General features: G+C 52.5%; 2 protein-coding genes across 4 annotated transcripts; one reads left to right on the top strand and one right to left on the bottom strand.

Annotated features, from left to right (window-relative positions):
* Window positions 1–203: 203 nt before the first annotated feature.
* On the top strand, window positions 204–7,064 carry CHADL (chondroadherin like). Its single transcript, XM_062631025.1, has 5 exons — window positions 204–1,568; window positions 2,607–2,777; window positions 2,852–4,513; window positions 5,661–5,827; window positions 6,157–7,064. The coding sequence occupies exons 1-5, from the start codon at window positions 1,329–1,331 to the stop codon at window positions 6,353–6,355; spliced, it is 2,439 nt and encodes an 812-aa protein (XP_062487009.1). The 5' UTR covers window positions 204–1,328; the 3' UTR covers window positions 6,356–7,064.
* A 1,202-nt stretch (window positions 7,065–8,266) lies between these two features.
* L3MBTL2 (L3MBTL histone methyl-lysine binding protein 2) lies at window positions 8,267–24,813 on the bottom strand. 3 transcript variants are annotated; one of them, XM_062631027.1, is made up of 17 exons: window positions 24,745–24,813; window positions 22,752–23,019; window positions 22,386–22,519; window positions 21,920–22,043; window positions 20,864–20,973; window positions 19,994–20,111; window positions 19,497–19,631; window positions 18,730–18,818; window positions 16,872–17,103; window positions 16,078–16,157; window positions 15,439–15,543; window positions 14,111–14,258; window positions 13,178–13,260; window positions 11,818–12,052; window positions 10,984–11,049; window positions 9,940–10,062; window positions 8,267–9,079 (listed from the first exon to the last, which is right to left on the bottom strand). In XM_062631027.1, the coding sequence occupies exons 1-17, from the start codon at window positions 24,763–24,765 to the stop codon at window positions 8,967–8,969; spliced, it is 2,184 nt and encodes a 727-aa protein (XP_062487011.1). In that variant the 5' UTR covers window positions 24,766–24,813; the 3' UTR covers window positions 8,267–8,966. The 3 variants fall into 3 exon arrangements, with proteins under 3 accessions (XP_062487011.1, XP_062487012.1, XP_062487013.1); XM_062631028.1 differs by having other exon boundaries at window positions 20,864–20,943; window positions 24,745–24,780; XM_062631029.1 differs by lacking the exon at window positions 10,984–11,049.
* Window positions 24,814–25,132: the final 319 nt, after the last annotated feature.

Below are 25,132 nucleotides of genomic sequence, written 5' to 3'. Positions count from 1 at the left end.
AGGTGCAGGGTGGTCACAGCAGAGGATCTGGTTGAGGCTCCCCAGACCCCTCCAAGTGCCCAGCGAGAGCTGCTCCACCCCGCTGTCCCTTAGGCAGAGCGTAGTGATGCTCATCAGGTCTGGGAAGAAACCAGCCTCCAGCATGGGGAAGAGGCAGTGTTGCAAGGTGGTGGCACTGGGATCATAGAATTGTTAGGTTTGAAATGGCCTTTAAATCTCACTCAGTTCCAACCCCCTGCCACGGGCAGGGACACCTTCCACAAGACCAGATTGCTCCAAGCCCCGTCCAACCTGACCTTGAACACTGCCAGGGATAGTGCTGGGGCACAGGGCACAGAACTTATTAGTAACAGCTCAGAGGGGCATAAGGGCCAGCCATGCATGCAGGTAGGCGCAGGGTGAAGAACACCAGGCAGAGCACCCAGAACAGACACTGCTCCCTTCAGGTGGCGCTCCCCAAGGCCACCACCACTTCAGGATGGGTCTTGGTGGTTCAGTGCAAGCTCTGAGCTGCGCAGGGTGACTGCCGCCAGCCCGAGGCAGATTCATCCCCTCTAGATCTACATCCCCAGTGGTCCTCCCTGCAGAGCAGAGTGGAGATGAGCACAAAAGCGGTGCCACAAAGATGCAGTTGGGTCACCTTGTGTCAAGGGAGCAGTAAGCACCCTGGGAGCTGCAGGGATGAAGGGGATGCCAGCCCAAGGCCACAGCTAGGAAGGCTTTGGCCATCTGGCAGTGGGGAGGTTGGCAGGTGCCATCCAGCATGTCCATCACCCACAGGTGGCACCAGGATGGGATGTACTGGTTCTGGCAGCTGAGGTGATTGGTGAACAAGGGAAGGGCTTACTCAGGTTTCTCTCCCTTTTATGAGATTTTTGCCAGGCTGCAGATCTGCTCGTGTTCCCTGGGGGAACGAAGCCCAGAGCCAAACAGGGGAAATGAGAGTCAAGGAGGAGAACGAAGGCCCCCCTGCCCTTCTGCAACAAACGTGTGTTTCACACAGGCACTGCCACCCCTGGCCTCTTGGAAGCAGGCAGAGAAGCAAGATGAGGAGACGGGAGGGCTGTAAACGAGGCACACACAGCCCTGTAGCCAGCCCTGCCAGCTCAGGCTTACCGCTGCTGTTGCCATTTTGGCTGGATGTCACCTTTCTGCCCTGCAGCTCTGTAGCTCCTGTGACTTAGGCAGCAGGAAAAGAAAAGGCAAAGCCTGAGCAGCAGCAAGAGCAAACCCCATGTGGGCTCTGGCTGGGCTGGTGCTGGAGCGCTCTGGGCTTGGGCTCCCCGGTGCTGGTGCTCCCGGACCCCCGTGATACAGGGCGGGAGGTGATGGCTGGCTCTCTGCCTTCTCTCCAAGATCGGCCTCCCCTTCTTCCCCCCCTCCTCCTCCTTCTCCTCCTCCTGCGTTTCTGGCTCGGTGCGGCGAGCGCTGCTGGGAAAGCAACACAACGGGCCCCTTTCAGCTCTCGCTTCTGCAGGGAGAGCAAACACTGGCACAGGCGCTCGGCTGCTGCTGCACGGGGCAGCCGGCTGCTCTCCTCCCTTTCCTTACCACTCCTTGAGGTCCAGGTACCCCCAGGCCCCAGGTGGGTTGACCCCCAAGGTGTGTGGGACGGGGTGGGAGGTGACGCCTGGCATGTGGATGGGGGCTGACACGGGGACATCGCGTTGGTGACACTGGCCGGTGGCTGCACGGGGGGCATGGTGGCCCCAGTGTGTGTGTGTGGCTGAGGAGGGTCTGGCTGTGGTGGCGGGTGGAGGGCAGACCGGGGGTGGAACCATGAGGGATGAGGAGCCAAGGTGGGCGAGGGGATGGGCACCATGTGGCTCTATGAGTTACAGCCTTGCAGACCCCACTGCTTCTGCTCCCCAGAGCTTGGGGGGGGGGGGAGTGCATTGACCATAGCTGCAGCCCCACCACCCCTCTGTGTTCCCCCCAGCCTTGGCCTCTCTCTGGCACCTCCACCCCAGGGGTTCACCTCTGTCTGGCCAAACCCAACCCCTCCTTCCGGCTGCTGAACAGTGGCGATTTATTGCAAACCCTGCTATGAACAGCTCGGGGAGGCACAGAGCTGTGGGCTGGGAAGTGGCCAGGGTGACAAGAGAGGGGACGTTTGCAGTCAAGAGGTGGCAGCTCAGAAAGCCAGCGTGATCACATCCTGTGAATGGCTATACCTGCTTGCCTCACACAAAACCCAAGCCTCTCATAGGGGGCATGTTGTTACCTTGTACAGATCAAGACCATTTTATGCTAGAGCTATACAAAGAAAATGGGGTAGGGGTGTATCTGCTCCAAGCCAGGTCCCCACAGGTGACACCAATGCTCCTGCCAGGCCCCTTGTAGGTGCTCCCAAATGTCCCTCAGGAATTTAGGCTTCAGGTCTCCAAGTGGAGCCCTGCTGTTTGTGCCCTTCACTCTTCATTCTGAATGTTTCTTTTCTCCTTCTTCCACTCTCTTCCTTGTTTATGACCTGTAAAATCACTGTGTGAGAGCAAGAGGCAGTGAGACCTGCCCCACTAGGTCACAGCAACAGCCCCCTTGGCAGCCGGTGCTGGTAGACACGGCTGTTTGGGGACACTCCTGGTTTCACCACCCTGTCTCCACAGCCACAGGTGCCCTCCATCATGAGGCTGTCCTGGGGGCTCTTCCTGCTCATGGTGGCACTGGGGGAGACAGCTGCTGCCCGCTGCCCCACACCCTGTGTCTGCGACAACCTTCGTGCCCATGTCCTGTGCCTCAACGGGAGCCTGACGGCCGTCCCCACTGCCATCCCGCAGGTGGGAAGGGGACAGGGAGCAGGGGGTGGTGGCAGCCCTGCGGTAACTCAATGTTTTATTTGTGTGACCGACAGCTCACCAAGAAACTGGACCTTCGGGGCAACAGCTTCACGGCCCTCCCAGCGGGAGCCTTCCTTGGTACCCCTTACCTCACGCACTTGGACCTGCAGCGCTGCAAGGTGGAGAAGCTGGAGGAAGGGGCTTTCCGAGGGCTGGGGAGGCTGGTCTACCTCAACCTGGCCTCCAACGACATAGCCATCCTCTACCAGGAGTCCCTAGATGGGCTGTCCTCCCTCCAGCAGCTCATTCTGGAGGGGAATCGCATTGAGGAGATCCAGCCGGGTGCTTTTGGCCATCTGGGGTCCCTCACTGTGCTCGACCTGAGGGCAAATGCCTTGGTCTACCTCCCAGACATGGTCTTCCAGGGCCTGGCGGTCCTCAGGTGGCTCCGGCTGTCCCACAACACCCTCCACGTGCTGGGCAGCGAGGCCTTCGCTGCCCTGCCCGCACTGCACAGGCTGAGCCTGGACCACAATGAGCTGCAGGCATTGCCCGGCGAGGCCCTGGCCAGGCTGGACGGGGTGACCCGGCTGGACATGGGCCATAACCCCATCACCTGCCTGGCCGAGGAGGCGCTGGCCATGGCCTCCCTGAAGCACCTCTTCCTGGACCACGCAGCCCTGCAGGACGTGGCAGCCGAAGCCTTCACCCGCAGCCCCCAGCTGCGCACGCTGGACCTGCACGCTAACCAGCTGCAGGGGCTGCCGGCCCTGGATGGGCCTGGGGCACTGGTGAGGGTCAACCTGGCCAGCAACCCCCTGCTCTGCTCCTGCCTCCTGCGCCCCTTCCACGACTGGCTGGTGAGGGAGCGGGTACAGGTGGAGGGGACCTGTGCGGCACCTGCTGCCCTCCGCGGCCGGACCCTGGACTCGCTGAGGCCCCCCGAGATGAGATGCGGCCACCACGAGCTGCCCCCCACCCCTGCCACGCCGTCAGAGCAGCCGAGGGCAGGCGGCAGCAGGCAGTGCCCCCGCGGGTGCTCCTGCTCCCCCGATGTCCACCACGGATCCTGTGAGAACAGGGGCCTGCAGGAGATCCCCCAGGGCTTCCCCAGGGACACCCGCCTGCTCGACCTGCGCCGAAACGCCTTTGGGATTGTGCCACCGGGTGCCTTCCCTGGCCTGAAGGAGCTGGTGTCCCTCCACCTACAGAGCTGCAGCATCAGGGTGCTGCACCCTGGGGCGCTGCGGGGACTGGAGAGCCTGGTCTACCTCTACCTCACCAACAACCGCCTCTCCACCCTGGCAGCCACCGCCTTCGAGGGTGCCCCACAGCTGGCCTACCTGGACCTGGACCGTAACGCCTTCACCCGCCTGCCCACAGGGGCCTTCCAGCTCCTGCCCAACCTCATCTCCCTCCATCTGCAGCACAACGCCATTGAGGAGCTGGCAGAGGGTGACCTGGCCGGGGCAGGGGGGCTGCGCTGGCTCTACCTTGCTGGGAACACCATCAAGCACATCACTCCCACCGCCCTGGCTCCCACCGTGATGCTGGAGAAGCTGCACCTAGAGGGAAACCAGCTGGCAGAGGTGCCCACGGCAGCCCTGCAGGGCCTGCCTGCCCTGAGTGAGCTGAAGCTGTCCCAAAACCCCATCAAGTACATGGGGGACGGAGTGTTCCTGCCTGTGGCCTCCAGCCTGCAGCACCTCTACCTGGACAACATGGGCCTGCAGCAGGTGTCTGGGGCTAGGGACCCCTGAGGGGCAGAGTCACCGCAGGGCACAGCCACTGGTCCAATCTTGTTCCATTGCCCTATAGGGGATGGTGGCCCCTATAGGGGCATTCAAGCAGATGCCTCCAAACTCCTAAGGCTTCAGGATTTGCTCCACAGCCTGGCTGGGAAGAGAGGCATCTTCAGGCTTGCCTGGAGCATTGCCTTGCTCCAACATTGCCTCCAGCTCCTCTGGGACAGGCTTATTGCCTCCAGTCCTGAAAGACACCCAATTTCAGTGAAATTCAGACTATTCCCCACCCCCCCCAGCCCTAGCCATACTTCTCTTACGGGCTGCCCTGTGGCTTCATTCGCTGTTACTCTGAATAACTCCATTCTCTCAAGAAAGTGGTATTAGCAGCACTCTCGTGTCATGGAACCATTGGAGCAGGTCCAGATGAGAGCCACAAGGGGTTGATCAGAGGGGTAGAGCACGTTTTGTATGAAGACAGGCTAAGAGAATTGGGGCTGTTGACTGGAGAAGCGAAGCAGCGTGGAGACCTTGTAACAGCCTTGCAATAGCTGAAGGGGACCTGCAGGGATGCTAGAGAGGGACTCTTCATCAGGACTGTAGTGATAGGACAAGGGGTAAGGGGTTAAAACTTAAACAGGGGAAGTTTAGATGATTGGATATAAGGAGGAAGCTCCTTACTGTTAGGGTGGTGAGGCACTGGAATAGGTTGCCCAGGGAGGTTGTGAATGCTCCATCCCTGGCAGTGTTCAAGGCCAGGTTGGACAGAGCCTTGGGTGACATGGTTTAGTGTGAGGTGTCCCTGCCCATGGCAGGGGGGTTGGGACTGGATGATCTTAAGGTCCTTTCCAACCCAAACCACTCTGATTCTATGAGCTTAAGAGCATCCAGGGGTCACTTTAATACCTCCTGCATGTCACCTTATTTATTTATAAGAAGGTTGAACAGGGTCTAATGAGTCCTAAAACGTGATTGAAACCAGTTGAGTTTTCACAGTCCCTGCTGTTTATAAATGGCTCTTTCACGTGACCACTAGCTTGAGGAGAGGCTTGCACACCCCCCCCCCAGCTAATTGGTAGGGGAGGAGCAGCTCTCCTACACCTGCCAGCACCCCCTGACTCACTCTCTCCCTTCACTGCAGATTTCCCCCAGTGCCTTCACTGGCCTCGGCCCCAAGATCCGAAGCCTCCACCTGGAGGGCAACAAGATGAGCAGCATCCCCAGTATGAGCAACTTCACTGGGCTGGAGATCCTCAACCTGCGGGATGTGCCTTTCCACTGTGACTGCCAGCTCCTTCCCCTGCGCCGGTGAGTGCCACGAGGGGGGAACGGCCCCAGGCGACATCTGCACCCTGCCACGGGGGGGGCGGATGGCACACTGGCTGCTTTGGGTCACGGTGGTGAGACGGAGCATGTGTCTGTGTGCAAGGATCGAAGTAGCCTGTGCTTTCCTGGCACAGGGAAAGCAGTCACAGGCTGCCGTAGGCACATACTCAGGTATTCAAATGTCACCCAGGTGAGACCCTGAGCAACATGGCCTGGCTCTGAAGTGTTCCGTGCCCACTCACAGGCACTGAGTTTCATCTCTCCCTTTGCCCCATCCTGTTCCCTTCCCTGATGTCCTGCCATGTTTCTAGGTGGATCGAAAAACTCAACCTCCGTGTAGGGGCCACCTGTGGGTCCCCTACAGAAGCCAGAGGGCTGAAAGTGAAGCTTTCCACCACCTTCCAAACCTGCCCTGGCTGGGGAGACATGACCAAGGCTGAAAGCAAGCCCAGCAAGAAAAAGAGGTTGGGAAAATCACCAGCTAGAGGCTTCATGAAGAGCAGAGCTTAGGAAACGTGCAGGCTGCAACAGGATTTCTAGACTTGTCTCAGCCAGAGCAACATGGAGAACATGGAACATGGAACAAGGAGAAAGGCTGGTGCCACCAAAGTGATGCTCAATTGCCAAAACATCACGAAGCATTTGGTTTTGCAGGACACAGAGACATGACTCTGGAAAGACCTGGTGCAAAAAGCTTCTGCAGTATTTGCAGCATGCTTTGATGACTTGAACAACAAAGACAAATCCTTGATTTTTCTTCCTGAGGCTCCCTCCAGCCATATGGGAAAGCTGGAATCCACAAGCTTCATTTTGTTTTTATGAGTGGGACTGCAAACGGCACCAGTGAAAGATCCTGCACAGGCCTGGGTCTTGAGAGCAGGAAACACAAAAATTATCATGAGTGAAAACATAGCCTAAATTCCCACAGCAGCTCCTCAGAATTAAAGCATAACAAAACCTTTCTATGTCCTGCAAAATTTGATCAGTGACCCTGTTGATTGAATGGGATCACTGATCCCTTAATTGATCCCATCATAAGCATGCGGCCAACTTACTCCTCATGGCAGGCCAGGTTGGGATGCCTCAGATCCATTTTAAAGTCAGAATTTTGTTCAGATTGAGAAGGCTTTAAAAGGACAGACTCATCTAGCCATTGAACTACCCTGGCTACAGCAAAAAAAAACCCAAAGAATCATAGAATCAGAATGGTTTGTATTGGAAGGGACCTTAAGGCTCGTCCAGTTCCAACCCCCTGCCATGGGCAGGGACACCTTCCGCTAGACCAAGTTGCTCAATGCCCCATCCAACCTGGCCTTGAACACTGCCAGAGATGGGGTAGCCACAGGTTCTTTGGACAACCTGTGCCAGCGCCTCACCACCCTCATAGTGAATATCTCTTAATATCTAATCTACCCAATATCTAATCTGAATCTAAGAAAGCTAAAGGCATTTGGAAATTACCATCCTATGAAGAAAGCTGGCTCTCAATCCCAGCTGTTTGACAAGAGAAATATGCAATGGCTTTGCCACTGCATTAAGCCATCTATGACAAGTCGGTGATAAGAGGCAGAGGTGCTGGGAGAGGCAGCAGCCAGAGGCAGGTGGGAAGGGAGGCCCCATCAAAAGCCTTTGATAAACCTCCCTCCCCTACCATGCTCACCCCACCACGGTTTCCCTCTCCCGGGGGCAGTTAGGGGTGGGCTAAGATGGCACATCTTACACCTGCCTTGACACAGACCCTCCCCACTTCTCCCACCTGTGTTCTATTACTGCCCCACAGCCCTTTCTTTCCTCTCTGGTGAAAGGCTTTGTTTCCCTCTTTAGAAGGGAAAAAAGAGGAAGACTGTGTTTATCACCCCCAGTCTCTACCCCATGCTCTGTAGACAGCCTGCCAACATTTATTCTTTTTGGCCGTGAAAAGCAGGGACTATTTTAGCATGACAAGCTCTCGCCTGGAGCTTGAGGGAGCATGGCCAAGGCAGCTATTCCATGACCAAGGCTGTCCCTGTAGGATATAAGGAGGCACTTGCTTGCCCTGCAGTGGCACTACCAGACACATCCTCACCTGCAGACAGCTCACAGGGACCTGCTCCAGATTTAAAACTGGTTTTCCTCACTGTTGCCATACTGATCTTTCTGCTTTTTCTCAACTTTGAGGCCTGTCTGGAGAGAGGAATATTACTGTTTTGCCCTAAAATGGGAAATGACATCCCTTGCTTTAAGTTATCTAATGTCATATTCAGCCCTTATGCAGAACTGGCAAGTTAACAGCAGCAAGTGCACAGAAAAATGCTACTGCATCCCTCAAAAAACATGAAAACCCAAACCCAAACCACTGCTGACTTCTACTGATGCACTTAGAGCCCTCTTCTTCTACCCTAAAACCTTGTATTTTGGTGGCCCGGAAGAAATAAACAAACCTTTGGCCTCTTCCTCGAGTTTAATTCACAGGGCTTTAAGGTCCAGATTGTAGACTGTGTTTACAGTAGGACTGCTAAAAAAATTTAAAATTCAGACTGTGCACCATGTCCTCTGCAGTGCTGGGTTCAAAACCAAGGAATGATGACACGCAAAAGGGTCTCTTGCTCCCCCAAGAGCCATCATCATCCCTTTTGGTTGTTTTTTTTTTCACCTCTTTCTACTCTTCCTGTGCTTTCTCAAGGGTATCAGGGCTTAGAAGAGGGAGCACAGTACTGATGTCCTATAAAGGCATCCAATTTCCTGACACATGTGACCTGCACACATCATCTTGGACTGCAATTCACCACCTCCAGCCACAGCCAAGAACCCAAACTGCCCCTTTGTGCTCTGGCAGCCTCCTTCCCCCTTGAGAACTCCTGCTCAAAGGCATCTCCAAAGCCAGGCACACGCGACCCCAGCCTGGTCACACTCCTCAGTGTGCCTGTGGCCTTTCTGGAGTCTAGCTCCCAGGGATTAAAATTACAAATCTGGGGGAAGTTTTCTTGCACACCAGGAAAGCAGAGTCGTGCTGTTGCAGGGTGATCTGCCTCAAAGAGGGAAGGCCCTCATAGTCTCCTGCTTTCCTTTGCTGGGACTCTCCCCAGAGAGCTACGAAAAGTGAAGTACAGGCTGCTGTGGGCAGCTGGGTGATGCTCCAGGATCAGTCTGTGACCTCCTCCTGCTTTATGCTGCTGATAGGAACAGGAAGCTCTGTATCTTCAAACTCTGCTATTGAGGGGTCGATTGTTTCTTCTTTCACCTGCACGGCAATGACTAGCAAGAAACAGAGAGAGGAAAATAAGTAAGTAAAATGAGCTCATTCTGCTTCACTCTACCTGCAGCACCCCAGAACCCGATCTGTTCATGCATATGCTCAAAACGCCCCAGAATTCCAGCCCACTTCTTGAGGGTCTCTTACTGTAGGCAGCCATGTCTTGCCAGCACAAAGCTATCCATGATCACAACAGCAATCAGGATGGGACTAAACCCTGGCAGCATTCAGCTGCCTAATCCCAACAACAGCTTCTCCGAGGGAACCACGGGGTTCCATTGGGGGTCCATTCTCTACCTGCCTGGGTCCACAAAGGGGAAATTAACCCTCTTTGAGCAACAGTAACCTTCGTAAGGCTTCATCCCCATGTGTGCAAAGTGCTTCACCCAACCATCTTCCCCAATACCCACTAGGAGTGGCAGGGGACCCAGATGCCAGATGCTTTTCTGGTCACCACATCTCCTGATGGTCAGCACAACAGACTGTGTTCACATGCTGTGACAGCCCTTAGAGGGACTGGGATGTGACAGCACACCTTGGACATGTCCATCTTGTCTCTCCACCCAAACAGACCTCACACAACCAGACTTCTCAGTAGGGCAGCCAGGCCCTCAGTGGCATCTATCAGCAGTATCAAGATATCTAGCTGTACTGGTGCCACCACACCTTCTCAGGAGGCAACCCTTCCCAGGGAAAGCAGGCAAGGGCTTTCTTCCACTCCATCTGTCTCTGAAGGAGTGAAGACTCCTTTCCCTGACTACATAGCCAAGAAGCAGCACAGGCCTTGGGAGGGCTGGTGGTATGCAGGGTGTACGTGAGAGAGCTGCATGTGCCTGCTGGCTAGAGTAACTCACTCCCTTACTCTCATCAGGTGATGGCTCTGGCAAAGCCTTGCTGGCAGCTTTTGCTTCTCGTTTCGCTTTCGGAGCAGGTGGCTTCTTGGTGGTCTGCTTGATGTTGCGGGTTTTGACCGGTAACTTTTTTCCTTAACAAAGAGATAACAGAGCATGGGGAAAAGCGTGTTTCTTTTTCCCTGGAAAATCAGCAACCCTGCTCCACTGAGAAACCACAGGCCAGGGACCATCACAACTGACCGGCAAGCTACATGGTCATTAGCTGTCAACTGGTTACTCCACAGAAATGCCCTACTGGAGAAAAACTCTACAGTTATCATCTCAAGATACGCTCCTCCAGGTTCTCCATTAAAGGCACTTCAGCGTGTGCTTAACTTCCAAAGAGTAGGTCCTGTTGGAATCAGTCTGGAGTCAGCTTTGCTTACCTGTCTGGGTCTAGTCCTAGGCAATGGGCATGTTGACTGCAAGGCATGGACATCGTAGCATTAATAATTTCAATTTTAACTGACATTTTTACTTAGCTTGTCTTTAAATTCTTTATATGTCCTTTCCTCTCCACCCCCCAGGAAGGAATTTGTCTGTCTACTCATGATTTGCCACAGCTACTGCAACAATGATCACAACAAGATTAAACAGTAACATGGTGCAGCCCCGCTACTGGCCTCTTCAGCCATCTTAAGGCCTTCTTTCCCTCAGCACAAAGCAGGCAAGATTGCTCTCCAGCCACCCTTCAGCTGCAGCAATCTCCCTCCATCCACAGACACAGTAGGGAAAGCAGCACAACCTCACGCCTGGAAGCAAGCGCCATCTATACCTCAGCCAACAGAAAGTAGACTGCGAAACAGATCCTTCCCGCACACAGAGCTCTCTGCTCTTTTAGGTAATAGGGCAGTTAAGAAGGATGAAGCTGTGTTGTCAAACCCACAGCTGAGTGAGGGCATCCACAGCAAGACAAGGCCTCTCTCTCCTGCTCTGAAAGGACATGGACAGGGTTCCTCTAACTGGGCCCAGCCTGCGAGCGAGCGGGAGGGCATTAACCAAACATCACTCACTCTTCTTTCCATAGGGTTTCTTCTTCTTCTTGAGCACCTCCTTGGCCTTCGCTGGAGTTGTGGGCTCTGTCATGGAGACGAGAGGGAAACGAAAGCCAAGTCCCATAACCAGTAGGTAACTGGGATGAAGTGACATAAGCGAGAAACAAGATACACCCGTCCCCCCAAGCTAACGCCCTCTTCCCAAGACAAGCAGCTGAGGAGAAAGCATGGCTCTGGTGTAGTTGCTGTCTGTGCTTCCAGGCGAGGGCCCAGGAGCAGGCTGGGGCAGCACAGGGGAGAGAGGCCCAGTAGAGGTTTGGCAGGGGCAGTAAAGAACCAAGGTTTGTACCTTGGGAGAAGAAGGAAAACAACTGAAAAGGTGAGGCAGTGGCCTCCTTGTGAGAAGGGAAGGAATAAACTCTTGAGAGGGATGCTCTTACCTTTTAAGACAGAGCCAGAAAATTGATGAGAAAAGGGAGCAGGGGCCAAGCTCCCCCTGCTACCTGGCTGAGGTTGTAGGTAGGCTTAGTAAAAAGGAGCTGTGCAGGGATAGGACCACCTGGAACTCTACCCAACGTCATCAGGAGCAATACTCTATTGGTGCGTAGGTGGGGAAACAGAGGGAAAACAGAGCCAACCTCAAATCTCAAGCCGTTTTCTCCCCACCAGACTCCTCTCTCTGCCAGCTACTAGAGTGTGTGGCAGCAAGAAGATTTATGGTAGCCAGCACAAACCAAAGAGGCCATTTTCTCCTCCCTACAAGGCCCATAAAAAAGGAGGAGCCACTCACAGAGAAGGAAGAGGGAAACCTTTTCCTCTAGTGTTAGAAACCACAGTAAAATCTTCCCTCACCTGGAACAACAGGTGGCTGAAGCTGGTAGCCTGTCAGCTCACACCACCCCACAGGATAAATGTCTGGAGACTCGCAGTCCACCCACTGGTCATACTCGTTGTCCCAGCCATCAAAATGGATGCTAAGGAGACGGTGGACCACACGCTTCACTGTGGCTACACAGATGAGCCGGGGCTCCATCAGGTCCACTGCTTCCACCTTCATGCCTGCCTTAAAGCCATGGTTTGGGTAGTCCTGGTGGCAGAAAATGTGAAAAGAGAAAACTCAAGGACCCAGTCCAAACCCACATTTGACCACCAGCACTCTAGAACAGGCTTGCCTCCAACTTAAAGCAAGCACAGAGAGCAAGTCCCCAGTGGCACAACAGAACCATCCACTCACATACAAGAAGGGGGCACACGTGAACAGATCCAAGGCCAGGTGTGTTCTTAGTGAGTCTCAGCCCAGCCTTTGGAAACAAGATCCCGACCCTGGGGGGAGCAGCAGACAGCAGTTAAGGAGCACCCGATCAAACCCATCAGCCTCATAGGCCTGGGAGATCAGAAAGACCAGCACAGGCCCAGGTGCTGCAGCAGTTTTGCTGGTGCAAAGCAAACCTCCCACTCACCCGTATATCCACAGGCAGCAAGCAGTGCAGAACCCACTAGGAGCCTGGAGCTCTTGAAAGCACTACAGAATCACAGGTCATACTCAGAGGGACCAAGATACCATTATGTTCACAAACGGCATGACACTGCTTATTCCAATCAGCCAAACAGGGCTTTTCCTCTGCTCAGCACTGGTGAGGCCATACCTGGAGTGCTGTGTTCAGATCTGGCTTCCCAGTACAAGAGAGGCATGGACATAGTGGAGAGAGTCCCAAAAAGTCATGAAGATGACAAGGGCACTGGCCCATCTTTTATATGAGGGGAGGCTGAGAGAGCTGGGACTGTTCAGCCTGGAGAAGGCTCAGGGAGATCTTATCAACCTATATAAATGCCTGAAGGGAGGTGCAAAGACAGATCCAGGCTCCCCTCAGTGGTGTGCAGGAACAGGACCAGAGGCAATGGACACAAATTGTAACACAGGAGGTTTCCTCTGAACATCAGAAAACACTCTGCACTGTGAGGGCACCTAAGCACTGGCACAGGCTGCCCAGAGATGCTGCAGAATCTCCATCCATGGAGATATTCAAAAGCTGTCTGTACATGGTCCTGGACAACCCATTAGAGGTGACCCTGCCTGAGCAGGGATGTTGGACAAGATGACCTCCAGAAGGTCCCTTCCAACCTTAACCACTCTGTGACAGCCAGAGCTCTTGTGCACCTGCTTACTGACTGCAAGCACCCCTACACCTCTCTTCTTCCTGACGGCACTCACTGTATTGAAGAGCCGTGCTGGAACAGGTCTTGATTTAGTCTTTTCCAGGTAACTTTCCCAGTTGAAGGTCCTTGCATCTTGCCCTGCAGCAGGAAGTGGTGACAGGAAAAAGACAATCACTGAAGAGACCAACCGGGGGAAAAGGCAGAATAGGCAGGAAGGAGGCATAGCAACTGATTGCAAAGCAGTTTCATAAACCAGCATGTACAGACTGATCCTGATGTTGGACACAAACCTAGTGCACAGGCTCCATGGCAGTCCAGCATCCCCTTCCAGCAAGCAAATACAGAACACTGCAAGCCGCAACTCTGAACATCCATGTCAAGTCATACATCCAAACCACAGAGAAAGGTGAGGAGAAGCAGGAGGCAGGAAGTATGTTCAAAGCACACCATTAAGACCAGTCTTTCTCCCACCAGCAGATATATCAAAGGAGGACAGAACAGCACTGCACAAAAGTGGTGCAACACAGAAATTCAGAGCCAGCCCTTTTTAGGTGTGGCCATACAAAGCAGTAAAAATACTCAGAGGGTGATTGCCTCTCAGGATTTTGCAGAAACACAGGTCTCAGATTCATTCATACAAGAATAGAGGTAACTCCTGCCACTTTTAAGTACGGAGTCATGCAGCAATGGCTCTACTTATCCCTTCCCACCCTCCTTGTCCTTTAAACTTTTGATTCTGCTCAGTCTGGGGATCTTACACCTCTCCTGCTGATCTGCCAGGAGCTATCCACCATTCCATTAATGCTCTCTAGAGATGGTACTTCCTTCCACAAAGCAGTAAGACTTAGCATATGGGAAGAGCAAAAACAGACTGGATCTCTGAACCAGCCCTATCTTCCTGAAAACAGGCAGATCGGGACCTTTTGGTTTTGATTTGCCTGAACCTGACCCTGCAGGTTTGTACCATAGGGCAGAGCCCAAATCTCACCTTTTGGAGGGGTCAGAGCGATGTTGTTCTTCTGACAGAAATTGACAGGGAAGATGGCATGTGAGGAGGCATGATAGCAGAACCAGTCAGAGCAATCATCAGATGTGGCTCCATCAATGCTGATCATGAGATACCCATCCAAGAGGACCTGAGATGGGAGTGAAGAGCACAAGCATAGAGCTTCGCTTGTGCTTGTACCCCACAGAGGTACCGCAATTGCCACTAGAGAGTAAAATGCAATGTTATATGCTCCAGGGCATGCAGTAGCTTCTCCTTATGTGTCAGTCAACACAAGCTAGTCCTCACAGCAGCAGCAATTTCTGCAGGACTGGGACCAAGGCTAATAGCCTACTGAACAGGATTCAGCCATGAATGGTCATAAGCTCTGTTCTCCCTCAGAAACAGACTTTATTGGGAGCCCGGAGACCCACCACAACAGCCAGGTCATGAATTCGTCACTAGGCAAAAGGGAAGAGCATCACCTTCAAACTCACTACTCCCACAGCAACAAGACTTGTCCCATCCTGTCACTCCCTGGTAACTGGTTCCTACCAAACGTGATAGGCATGTCTGCCCCAATCTCTCCACATTTCCAAGCAACGGCTGAAGGGAATATTTTACAAACACAAAGAGCTCTCCTAGTATCTCCCTGCCAAACCCCAGGTGTCAAAGCTGCCTGCTTGGGTCCTACAAGGGCAAACAGATTCTGGAGGGAGCAAGAAAAAAAACAAGTTGATGCCACACTTTCAGGACATGCAGTGCATCTTGCTGAGGAAACCTGGCCAAGCAATTTACTTCCCCAGCACTAGCACAGGAATAGAGCTCACTACCACCTCATCAAGACAGACTGTAGGAGACACATCCATCCTCAGCTTCCTGTATCAGTAAATGCATGCCCATAAAGATACACAGTTCCCCACAAAGAGGTCACCCTGCAACTCTTCTGCTCTTCTCTCTCTCCTCAAGAGAGCACTAGAGGTCTCTCTTTATGCATTCCAAGAACTGGAGAACAAATCTTTCCTACTGCATGCCCAAGGGTGAAGGAAGGGTGGCTGCCAGTCACACACACTGGACAGTTAGCTTGCAGATCAAGCATGCTCATCTTCATGCTGTCCACTTAGGTACACATAGACAACTGCTGGTCTTATCAGCTCCTCACACCTGTGAGGTAACACTCCGATTCTTTCCACACAGCAGCTGCTTACCTCTCTTGACAGCCCTTTCCTAATGCAAAATCCTACCCAACCTTACTAGTTTGCAAAATCCTGAGGAGAGGCTGAGTTCTCTCAGCTAAACAAAGTAGACCCCCTTCTGCCCACGGGACTTACCTTGCAAACAGTGGCCACACAAATGTTGCCCAGATTCAGGGGGTCAATGGCCTCCAGCTTCATGCCTTCCTCAAACCATCCACCTTCAGCATAGACAGCTCGTACCTAAGGGAGACTCTGGTCATGTGCTGTCAGGAGTATGGGACAGTCCCACCCCGACACCAAGTGCAGATTAGAGCTTCTTTACTTGGCTCAACCCAAGCTGGGAGAGGAAAGAAATACTACAAGAAATACAAAGAGGCTGGCAAACCAATGCTGTGTTTGAGCCAGCAATCTCCTGCCAGGGCTCAGTACTCAGCTGCTGTTCCACAAAAAAAGAAGACTCCTCATCTCAGTCCCTATCAGTATGATCCAGCTCCTTCCTGGAACTGGTCTCTTGCATGCAATCGTCTTCCCTCTCCAACTCAAAGCTCCAAGCAACTGCTTGCCCTTCACCTGAGCCCCTCAATCTGTCATTGTCTTCTAGTTCTTCCATCTATCGTGACCTGCCCCTGCCCAACCACAGCCTTGACACCCCAAACACCTTACTGCCCTGTAGCTGTAAAAGACACAAACAAGCCATTCTCAACAACCCATCCAGCAGCACATATACCCAAGGAAGGATGCGGTATCATTTCTTCCTTTGCTGATTTGATCTACCTTCTTAAACAGATAGGGGACAGCATCACAGTAAATCTTCCGGAAGGTGGGATGGTTTGCCATTTCACTGCGTTTTTCTTCTGTGAGGAATGAATGAAACAGAGGTAAGAAAGCTACAGCAACTGCAGTAAGAAAGCACACTGGTTATTAATTCCCTGGTGAGAGCTCAGCTACTATAAAAAAAAAAACTAGACCAGAGACCATGAGGAGAGTGATAAGAATAGGTCAGCCCCTCTAAACCTCCTCATAACATGGGCTGTGATGCAAGGCTTGCTTAAAAGCAGATGGCTGAGCTTCCTGAGCACTACTGCTAACACCTCTACATGCAGCTGTAATCACTAGGGAGCTGCAGCAAGGAAGAGATGGAACCAAAAGGATCAGCAGTGCTGGAGTCTTGTTTGGGGTTTTTTCTCTACCAATCTAAGCTGATCAAAAATTTTTCTCTGTGAAGTCCAGAAAATCACAACTTGATGGCATCCAGTCTTGCAGAAGCCAGCATGAATTTCCTCAAAAAGACTTTCAACACCTGTGATGTTGCAAACTCTGCATTCTCATACTGTGGGGATAGACTATCTGCTTCAGGAAAGAAACCCTACAGGCCCTCTTTTCCTGACGTGTGGCAGCAGACCACTGGGCTTTTATCGATCCAGGGGAAAAAGCAGCAGACACAACTCCAAAGGCTTTGTCCGATCTTGAGGCAACTGCCTGGCTCCTAATATGTCAAGACCTGTTAACAGCAGGGTCCAGACAATTCATAGCAAATCAGAAGATGCTTGTGGTGCTATGATCCCTACCTGTCTTCTTCATGCTGTGGCCCACTCTCCGTGACCAGCCCACAGGATGGATGAGGGGACTCCACATATGGCACCAGAAGTCATCATCACTGTCACCGTCCTCATAGAGGAGTCTCAGTCTGCCCCCGATCACTGTGTCCACCACTGCCGTGCGCGTCCGGGACACGTGGTTCTTATCCACCACCTCTATCCGCATGCCCTGCCGGAATGGGTACTTCATGCTCTCTGCCATCTGGCAACAACCAACAGAGGAACCAAGATCAATCACACTTGGGTGTTTTCCTTCTCCAAACACTTCAGAGAACAGCCTTCCCCTTAGACTTCGCTGGCCAGCACCCTGCACTTCCCAAAGCTGACAGGGAGACACCTCTGGGAAGGGATGCATGGAAGCAGGTTCATCAGGGAGCAGCCAAACCCACACACAGCAACACAGTGGGGTACATGCACCCATAAATTTCCCCTGTTCTGTGGCCCCAAAACAGCCACCCCCACCCTGGCCCAGCAGCTATGCTCAGCCAGCACCTTCTGTCAATGTCCTGAGTGGGAAAAACAGATGTTACTTCTTGACAACTCCAGCTGACCAAGAACTGAGTGAGGAATCGTGCCTTTTTCAGTCATGACCACAAGGGTTTCAAGGCTGGCTGCAGTTAGAGGTGTAACAGACAGGGCAATGGGATTTTCAGTTGACTTAAAAGAGGTCAAGTCCTTATTTTCACTTTTTCACTCTGATCAGAGGTTGAGCAACATGAGGATCTATCTGCTCCAATGCCAGAGGTATTCTGCAGACTGACCCAAAGGCACAGGCACAAGAGTCACTGGTTGCCTTCTAACTGATTTGTTTTGAGACTAGTTTGCTGATCCAGCCTGGCCCTACTCATCCACAAATGGCCAAAAGTGTTTATAGCACTCCTGACATTTTGGTACCGCAATCCCAGAACACCATGCAGCAACTAGGAAGCACAGCTCAAAACAGACTCAGACAACCAAAAACCAGCCTACACCTGAATCTGAAATTTTTAAGGTAAGATCTTTCCCTTTCCACTTCCTGTTCATTAGAGGGGAGTTGAGATGCAAAGCAGAGAAAGAAACTGACAACATCCGTCTCCCTCCACCACTTCCCTTCCACGGTATGAGCTCTCAGCTACAAGCTGTGGTCCAGGACCAAGAAGCTACAAATATCCTCTTGACTTTGAGAAGCCACAAGGGAAACACCAACTCTGTCAAGGTCTCCAGCCCAGTGTCACCAATCACCTCACACACAGGAAAACCTACCACTTGTCCGCTGTCTCTGGGACCATCTTCCTCATTTGTGGTTTCCAAAGCTGCCAGGGACAAAAGAGACTCTTTTCCCTGACAAGGTCTAACTCCAGCACAGGCTAAACAGCTATAAAGCTATCAAGGCTGCTTTTTTTTACAGCTGCTCCCATGCACTCTGAGGGAACCCGCACCCCTCTCACTCGCCACAGGCTACTGTGCTATCAGCAAAGGTTTCTGACTCTCAGCACTGAAATGAGGCAGGGAAAGCTCAGGCTGGAGCTTCACTAGCCTTTCCTTTCAGCAAAAGGGTAAACCTTATCCCCAGTATTTCCCAGCAGATTAAATGATAACAGCTTTAAACCCCACCTATGACCCAAAGGAGAAACAGTTGGGCTGACAGGGCCTGGAGGCTTTAGCATTCCCCACAGCATCATGACAGGTATCTTAGGAGTATGGCGAAGCACTCACTGTCCCTGCCATGCCCAGGTTTTGAGCAGTCACATAGGAGTTGTGTGGATCAGAACCAGAAGAGACACGTTGCACATGTATCTCTTGTCTTCAGCTTCATTTCCACACATAAAATGACATCTTCCACATTTACCTTGATGTGAAAATCCACTGGGATTGTCCTGGCTCCCACCAGTTTTTTCATGAGGTAACTTCTCCAGTCAGTGTATTTGGCATGGATACCTACATACGCATAGGGAAAAAGCATATCTTTATGATCAAAGGAATTACAGCATCACATTACACCTTTCTTCCTCTCTGAGAGCCCATTTGCCTTAAAAGGACCTTTTCAGATGCAGATGTTGTACCTGCTCTCAGTTCAGACAGCTTGCCCCCACAACTGGCTGAAAAGGATGGCCATTACAGACTGGGCTGGGCCAAGCAGACACCCAACTTGACTGATCTAGGTGTGGAAGTGACATTAGAGCAAAACCATGTGAGCCACACCAAGGAAATCTCAGCTTGCCAGAATTTTGCTAAACTGGCATCCGTCTCTGAACTGCCAGCTGAGCAGTGATCAGAGCCACTGCTCTCCCCAGAGACACTGCCCAGGATGTAGGACCGAAAAGGTCCTCCCAAAGGTTAAGCCTAGCCACTCTCTGGGTCAGGAAGAGGAACAGCAGCTGCATTAGTTTTTGTCTGTAGGTTTAACACTAGCTCTGTCACCAGCACCCCCAGGGTGAAACATAGGGAGATGCAGAGGGAGCAGTTCAAGCAGTCTCCAGCTTCCCAAAGAATTAACTGCTCCTTGTAAGTCAGAGCACAAAGGGAGCTGTGGTCCCATATACAATGGGAGGATCTGTCCCCCTGTTCTAGGCATAAACCAAGGCTCCTCCACCACCCCTCTCACCCCACACTCACTTTGTGGTGGTACCAGGATTTTGCTGTTGATGGCACACCAGCCGATGGGGTGAATATCCACTGTGCCCAAATTGCACCAGAAGTCATGGCTAGCATCATTCTCAAAGCCCTCATATCGCAGAAGGGCCCGGTACCCTGCCAAGACAGAGCAGACAACCACAGCAAGGCATTAGAGACCAGGAATTTCTCCTCTTCCTGCTGAGCACCAGAGGCTTAGTCCTGACATCATGGCCTTCAGAGCTCTGCACAGGTTATCAGAGCTTCTTCAGCCACTCTGGAGGCAGATCCAACCTTGCAAAGCGCCCAGCAACCAGAAGAGGAACCAGATGTTGGTTTCCTCCCAACCCCACCCTGTGGTATTTCCTGTTCCGAAATCTCTCAGCAGCTGCAGAGCTCCAGAGAGCTGATGTTTCCCTTGACCAGCAACACTCAGCTCCCCAAAGGCTCCCCCAGAGGTCAGCCATCCCTACCTGTCAGGAATCCCATTGCAGACATACCTACAGTCTGCATGACGGATGCAATCCAGTACACACGGCTGGGGAGCACAGCATCACTGTTCAGCACTTCCACTTTCATACCTTTCACCACATCATCCCACTGATCGAAGAGAGGCACCTGAAGGATCGAGGCAGCCACAAGAGACACGGACAGTTAGAGCAGGGCTCATTCTAGCTTTCAGAAACATGTTCTAGGCAGCCACACTTTCACCTTAGGCACATGCAGGCCTTACCCTTCCTGTATCTGCCAACAGCTTGAAATGCAAACAAACTGTCCCAAACATTTCACAAGGGCATTCACTGAGGATCCCAAAAGGCAGAACATTCCTCTATGGTATCAAAATCCCCAACCATCAATAAAACTGCCAAGTCTTCCTGACCTATCCTCTAGGTAAAGGACATTTTGTTAGTATTATCACAGATCACAACTCAAAAGGAATATAACAAGTGAGTCTTATTACGTAGAGAATAATATTACATTACATATAATACCTGAGAACTGCCATTCTTCCACATATGTGCCTCAGCTACTTGGCCCATAAGGACTGCAAATCCATGACCACGTCAGCTGAGTTTCCCTCCGCACACCACCCTGGGCTGTGCTCACCCAAACAAACTGCAATCAGGAGCTGTCCCCAGCCAGCAATGGGCCATCACCATCAGCAATGTCTCTGTCAAGTCCCCCTCTGCTTCTTCTCCCAGGACTCCTGGTCCCTCTATGGGACTCCCATTCTGAGCTATGAGAAGCCCCGACTTCCTTCCCTGCACCACCTCCCCAGGCCTCTCTCCTCCACTTGTCACAGGAGTACAGGGGAGCCCCATGCATACAACATGCCCCATGCACACTGCAAGGCACAGTAAAGAACTCACATGTTTAAAGCAGCTGACAGGAGCTGCCTTGAAGCCATGCTCCTGCAGGTACTTTCCCCAGTCAAAGCCCAGGACGAGCGCTACAAGCAGACATGAGAGCAGAAAATCAACTGAGATTATAGAAAAGACACAGAGCACCCTGTTACCTGGGACAGATCCCTCTGCCTCAACACACAGGAACTCTGCATTACACCACGTTTTCCCTGCTGGGAAACTCAATCTTACGAGTGCACAGGGACCAGTCTCCCAGGAGGCACCCTATATTATTAATTGATCCTTGCTGACATGTGCTTTTGGCAAAGGGGGAGCAGGAGGGGCAAGAAAAGGGGCCAAATTCAGCCCATGGCTCAAGCACTCCAGGTAAGAGTGTAGAATGCATCCTGTCAGTGTTAAACCACTTAGCAGCTTTGCTTCTCAGCGGCAATACTGCAGGGTCAGGTCAGCAGCATGTGCTTCCCCAAAGGGTGCTGGGAAAAATGAGAGTGAAGCACCGAGATACTCATTCCACAGCTGCTCCTGATCCAAGGCTATAGATCTGAACTAGCCGCAGCCTGCTCAGGGATCAATCCCTGCTGCCACCTCCTGGGGCTGATTTCACCCTAACACAGCAGCTTGCTGCTACTTCAGCTGCAATAACTGGTTGTTCCTTAAGTTGATCCATGAGTGACTTGGGTTAAATATACCTTCCCACAGAGAGTGGGGCAGCAAAGGGCTGGGAGCAGCAGGACACCTTTAAGTCAGTTTTGCCAGCAGAAGTCAGCACCCTGTGGCACTACAACTACAGAGTTTGCACTCCACATAAAAGGTGCACAAGGAGTGAGGATGGGGCTGCAGTAGTGGATGGGCGGGAACTCATCCACCATTAGCACTTGGAGGGAGAGGGAGCGACATGCCTCGTGTCTCGCCAGACTGTGTCAGAGCGATCCACACACATCATTTCAGTACAAGGGAGAGCAGCAGAGGGGATGAAGAGGACTGTAGAGCTTACAACCCACCGGATGTCCCCTTTTCTACAGCTCCAGCAAGCTGCACCTCCTCACTGTCATCTACACTCACCGTCCTGGCCTGTCAGTGTCCCATCAGCCAGCTGCCCTGTGCCCTGCGAATGGAGGAAGGCCCCGATCTTGGCCGACCAGGCTGCCTTATGCAGAACTTTAGCTTTCTTCGTTGGTGGCTTCCCCTGCAAAAGAAAGCACATGTGGAACATTAGTGGCACAGGAGAGGAAGCCAGTCACTGCAACTGGCCAGCAAGGTATGCATCTCTTCCTTGGGGTGATTTTCAGGTTACTACAATTTTTACTAATGCTCATAGGAACAAGAAGAAACAGCAGGTAAAACAAATCTATGTGTCCTTCCTCAGCTTCTAGGGACCACCACCATTCAGCTGGCATGCACTCTCTGGGGACTTCAGGCAGGAATAACAAGCCACGGGTAATGGCAGTCTGATCTTTAACTACAGAGCAACCACCAACTCCTGTGTACAAGGCACATCCTCAGGGAATAAGGAAGGCTTTTGACTCACCTGCAGTCTAGCCAGGATGCTGGCCTTCTTGGAGTTTGAGGAGTAGCTTCTGGAACAGGAGACGCTGCAGAAACGTTTGGTCTTGGAGAAAAAAGCCTCCCTGGTGCCCACAATCCCACACATCTCACACACAGCTAAGAGAAGGAAGGCACAAAAATGTGAACAGTTGGCATGGTTGATGTACCACAAGGACATAGCTGAGCCCAGACAATCCACATTACACACAGCCGATCCCCCACATAGCCCAGGAACTGCAGTGTCAATCTACTGCTGCCCCCAAGGCATACTCACACATACCCGTCAGCTCCTCCAGCCCTTGTTCCTTCCATCACACACGTGCTTTAGGTAGAACAGGCAGCGTAATACCTGGCTCAGAGCCACTGTCGTCTGGGAGTCGGCCTATGGATGGCTGGTGCACAGGAGAGATCGGAAGCTCTCCAGCTTCCCGGTCTGCCACCTCATCATCACTAGACTCATCCAGACAGGAGCTGCTCTCGCTGCCCATGCTGCTGTTGTAGCCCCGGAAGCTGTCATAACCTCCAAAGATGTCCAAGTCCTCATCCTCCTCCTCATCATCACCCGCATCCTCTGTCCGCTCCAAAGATGAAGTTTTGTGACAGAAAGTAGACACCAACTAAAAATAAAGAGTCAGTCTGCCTTAAAATAGAAATTTTACCCACAGCCCAAAGTAAACCTGCCTTCCTTGACATGGGGGACCAGGGAGAAGCCTCAGGGTGAGCAGAATGTCCACATAACAACCCCAAAGGCAGGCGTCTGAATCCTTGGCACCACTCGCTGAACAATGCCCAGCTCATCCCCCAGCAGCAATTGGTCCCTTCCAGCCAACTGCCCCTGTTTCTACACCGACCATGACATGCTGTAGTATGGAATACCCCTTTGGCTAGTTTGAGTCAGGTGTCCTCTCTCTGCTCCCTCCTGGCTTCTTGTGCCCCTCCTCACTGGCAGAGCATGAGACTGAAAAGTCCTTGTTCAGGGTAGCTGCTACTGAGCAACAACTAAAACATCAGTGTGCTATCACCAGTATACTAAAGTCAAAACACAGCACTGTACCAGCTACTCGGAAGAAAATTAACTCTATTCCAGCTGAAACCAGGACACTCTCCCAATACAGTTGCACAGCACCGCAGTGCAGATGCCCTCAACATTAAAGTCACTATAACCTTATAGCACGGAGCACAGAACTGCACACTCTGGCTACCATAGCTCACAAGACCAGTACAGGCTGGATGTCAGCAGGACACACTTGACTCTGAGGAAAGGTCACGTTCTCTGGAAGCTGTAGTCCACAGCTGACAGCAGTTCAGAAACTGCATCAGCAGGAAGACAGAACAATGTTTAAGAGTTTTTGCCTACAACCAGATGTCTCCACAACTACACATCTTCCCTAACTCCTCATACTTGCTGTTACAGCAAGAGAGCAGAGAGGCAGCGATTGAAGAAAGCACAGAAATCCAGTGTCTGTTTCTCAGATTAAAAAAATCTTGAATTAGGCTCCAGCTAAAGGCAAAACGAACTGGGAAAAGGCATCAGCAACTCATGAAACACCAGCAAGAAGTCAGCTTCTTCACAGGGGGTGACAGAATAGAAAGGTAGACTGGAACAGCCACACAAGGCACCAGGATACAATTGTTCACTCAAGTGTGCGACAACAAAAGATGAGCAGCAAGTCCATCAATGCTAAATTCCCTACAATCCCTGGCTCCTGGGTATTATTACATGCACACAAACAGGAAGATCAGACTTCACTCACTGCTGTCTCCCAGCATCCTCCCTAGCTTTCACACAAAACAGACCCATGCTGTTCCCTTGAGACTGAGTTGCTCTCCTGCAGATCCAGCCCTCAGACGGCATTCCAGATGTCTAAACGCCTCAGTAAAAAACCACATTCATCTCTCTCACCGTAGGAAGTATCTTCGGGTCATTATGCCTCCACTAAATGCAAATGAAACAGGCTGACAAACAAGGACAGCACCACCCGCAACCACCACAGGGAGGAGAGACGGTCGCAGAGGTCCATGCCTCGCGGGTCAGCACCATCACCCCTGCAGCAAGGAGGGGCGCGAGGGCACCTCACCATGGCGGCCGGGAGGAGGCGGCCCGGCAAACCCTCTCTGTCCCTCCGGGGCGGGGGCAGCCGTTACCTCAGTACCACACCGCTGCCAATACCCCGCTAAGGCTGCGCGGGCCTCGCGCCCTCCCGCAGGGCACCGGGCTGCCCAGCACAGCGCCCCAACGCTTTCCCCAGCACCCTGCGGACACCCGGAGTCGACAGCGTCGCTTCGGCCCGGTTGCAGCCTGGTTCCGGCCCCGGAAGAGGCCGCGGCCCGTCGCCGCTCACCTCTGCCTGCTCCTGCTCCATGGCTCCCGGGCCGCCGCCAGCCCGCCTCACACGAGGAGAGTGCGCCCCACCACCTCAACGGCGCATCTGATTGGCGGCGACCGGGAAAAGAAAGCTAATCAGCGAATAGCTTGTTCTCGCCCTGAGGCACGATGGGAAACGTAGTTCTTTCCCCGCGGCGGCGGCGAAGGGCGGTCATGGCGGCCCCAGTCCGGGCTGTGAGAGGCCGGGCGCCTCTGGCACGGCCTCATCCTCTCCAGTAGCTCTGCGTTGTCGTTAGTTCGCTAAGGCGCAGGACGTTATGCAAACAGAGCAACAAAGAATAATAATGATGATCATAAAAAGCAACAACCCCCCAAACTTCCACTCCACAGACCGATTTGATGCC

This window comes from Pezoporus occidentalis, unplaced genomic scaffold, assembly GCF_034315485.1.
Source record: "Pezoporus occidentalis ecotype Australia unplaced genomic scaffold, CSIRO_AGI_Poc_V1 ctg364, whole genome shotgun sequence".
Taxonomy (NCBI): Eukaryota; Metazoa; Chordata; class Aves; order Psittaciformes; family Psittacidae; genus Pezoporus; species Pezoporus occidentalis.
The sequence above is the reverse complement of the archived record's forward strand: the minus strand, read 5'-3'. Positions and strand labels throughout refer to the sequence as shown.

Excerpts from the sequence above, each read along its gene's own strand:
- CHADL (XM_062631025.1), top strand. The coding sequence starts at position 1,329 with ATGGCTGGCTCTCTGCCTTCTCTCCAAGATCGGCCTCCCCTTCTTCCC. Across the intron at positions 2,778-2,851 it reads TCCCCACTGCCATCCCGCAG|CTCACCAAGAAACTGGACCT; the intron begins GTGGGAAGGGGA and ends TGTGACCGACAG. Across the intron at positions 4,514-5,660 it reads ACAACATGGGCCTGCAGCAG|ATTTCCCCCAGTGCCTTCAC; the intron begins GTGTCTGGGGCT and ends CCTTCACTGCAG.
- L3MBTL2 (XM_062631027.1), bottom strand. The coding sequence starts at position 24,765 with ATGGAGCAGGAGCAGGCAGAG. Across the intron at positions 23,020-24,744 it reads TGGAGCAGGAGCAGGCAGAG|TTGGTGTCTACTTTCTGTCA; the intron begins GTGAGCGGCGAC and ends CTTTATTTTTAG. Across the intron at positions 14,259-15,438 it reads GTGTGGCCACTGTTTGCAAG|GTCCTCTTGGATGGGTATCT; the intron begins GTAAGTCCCGTG and ends CTCCCATCTCAG.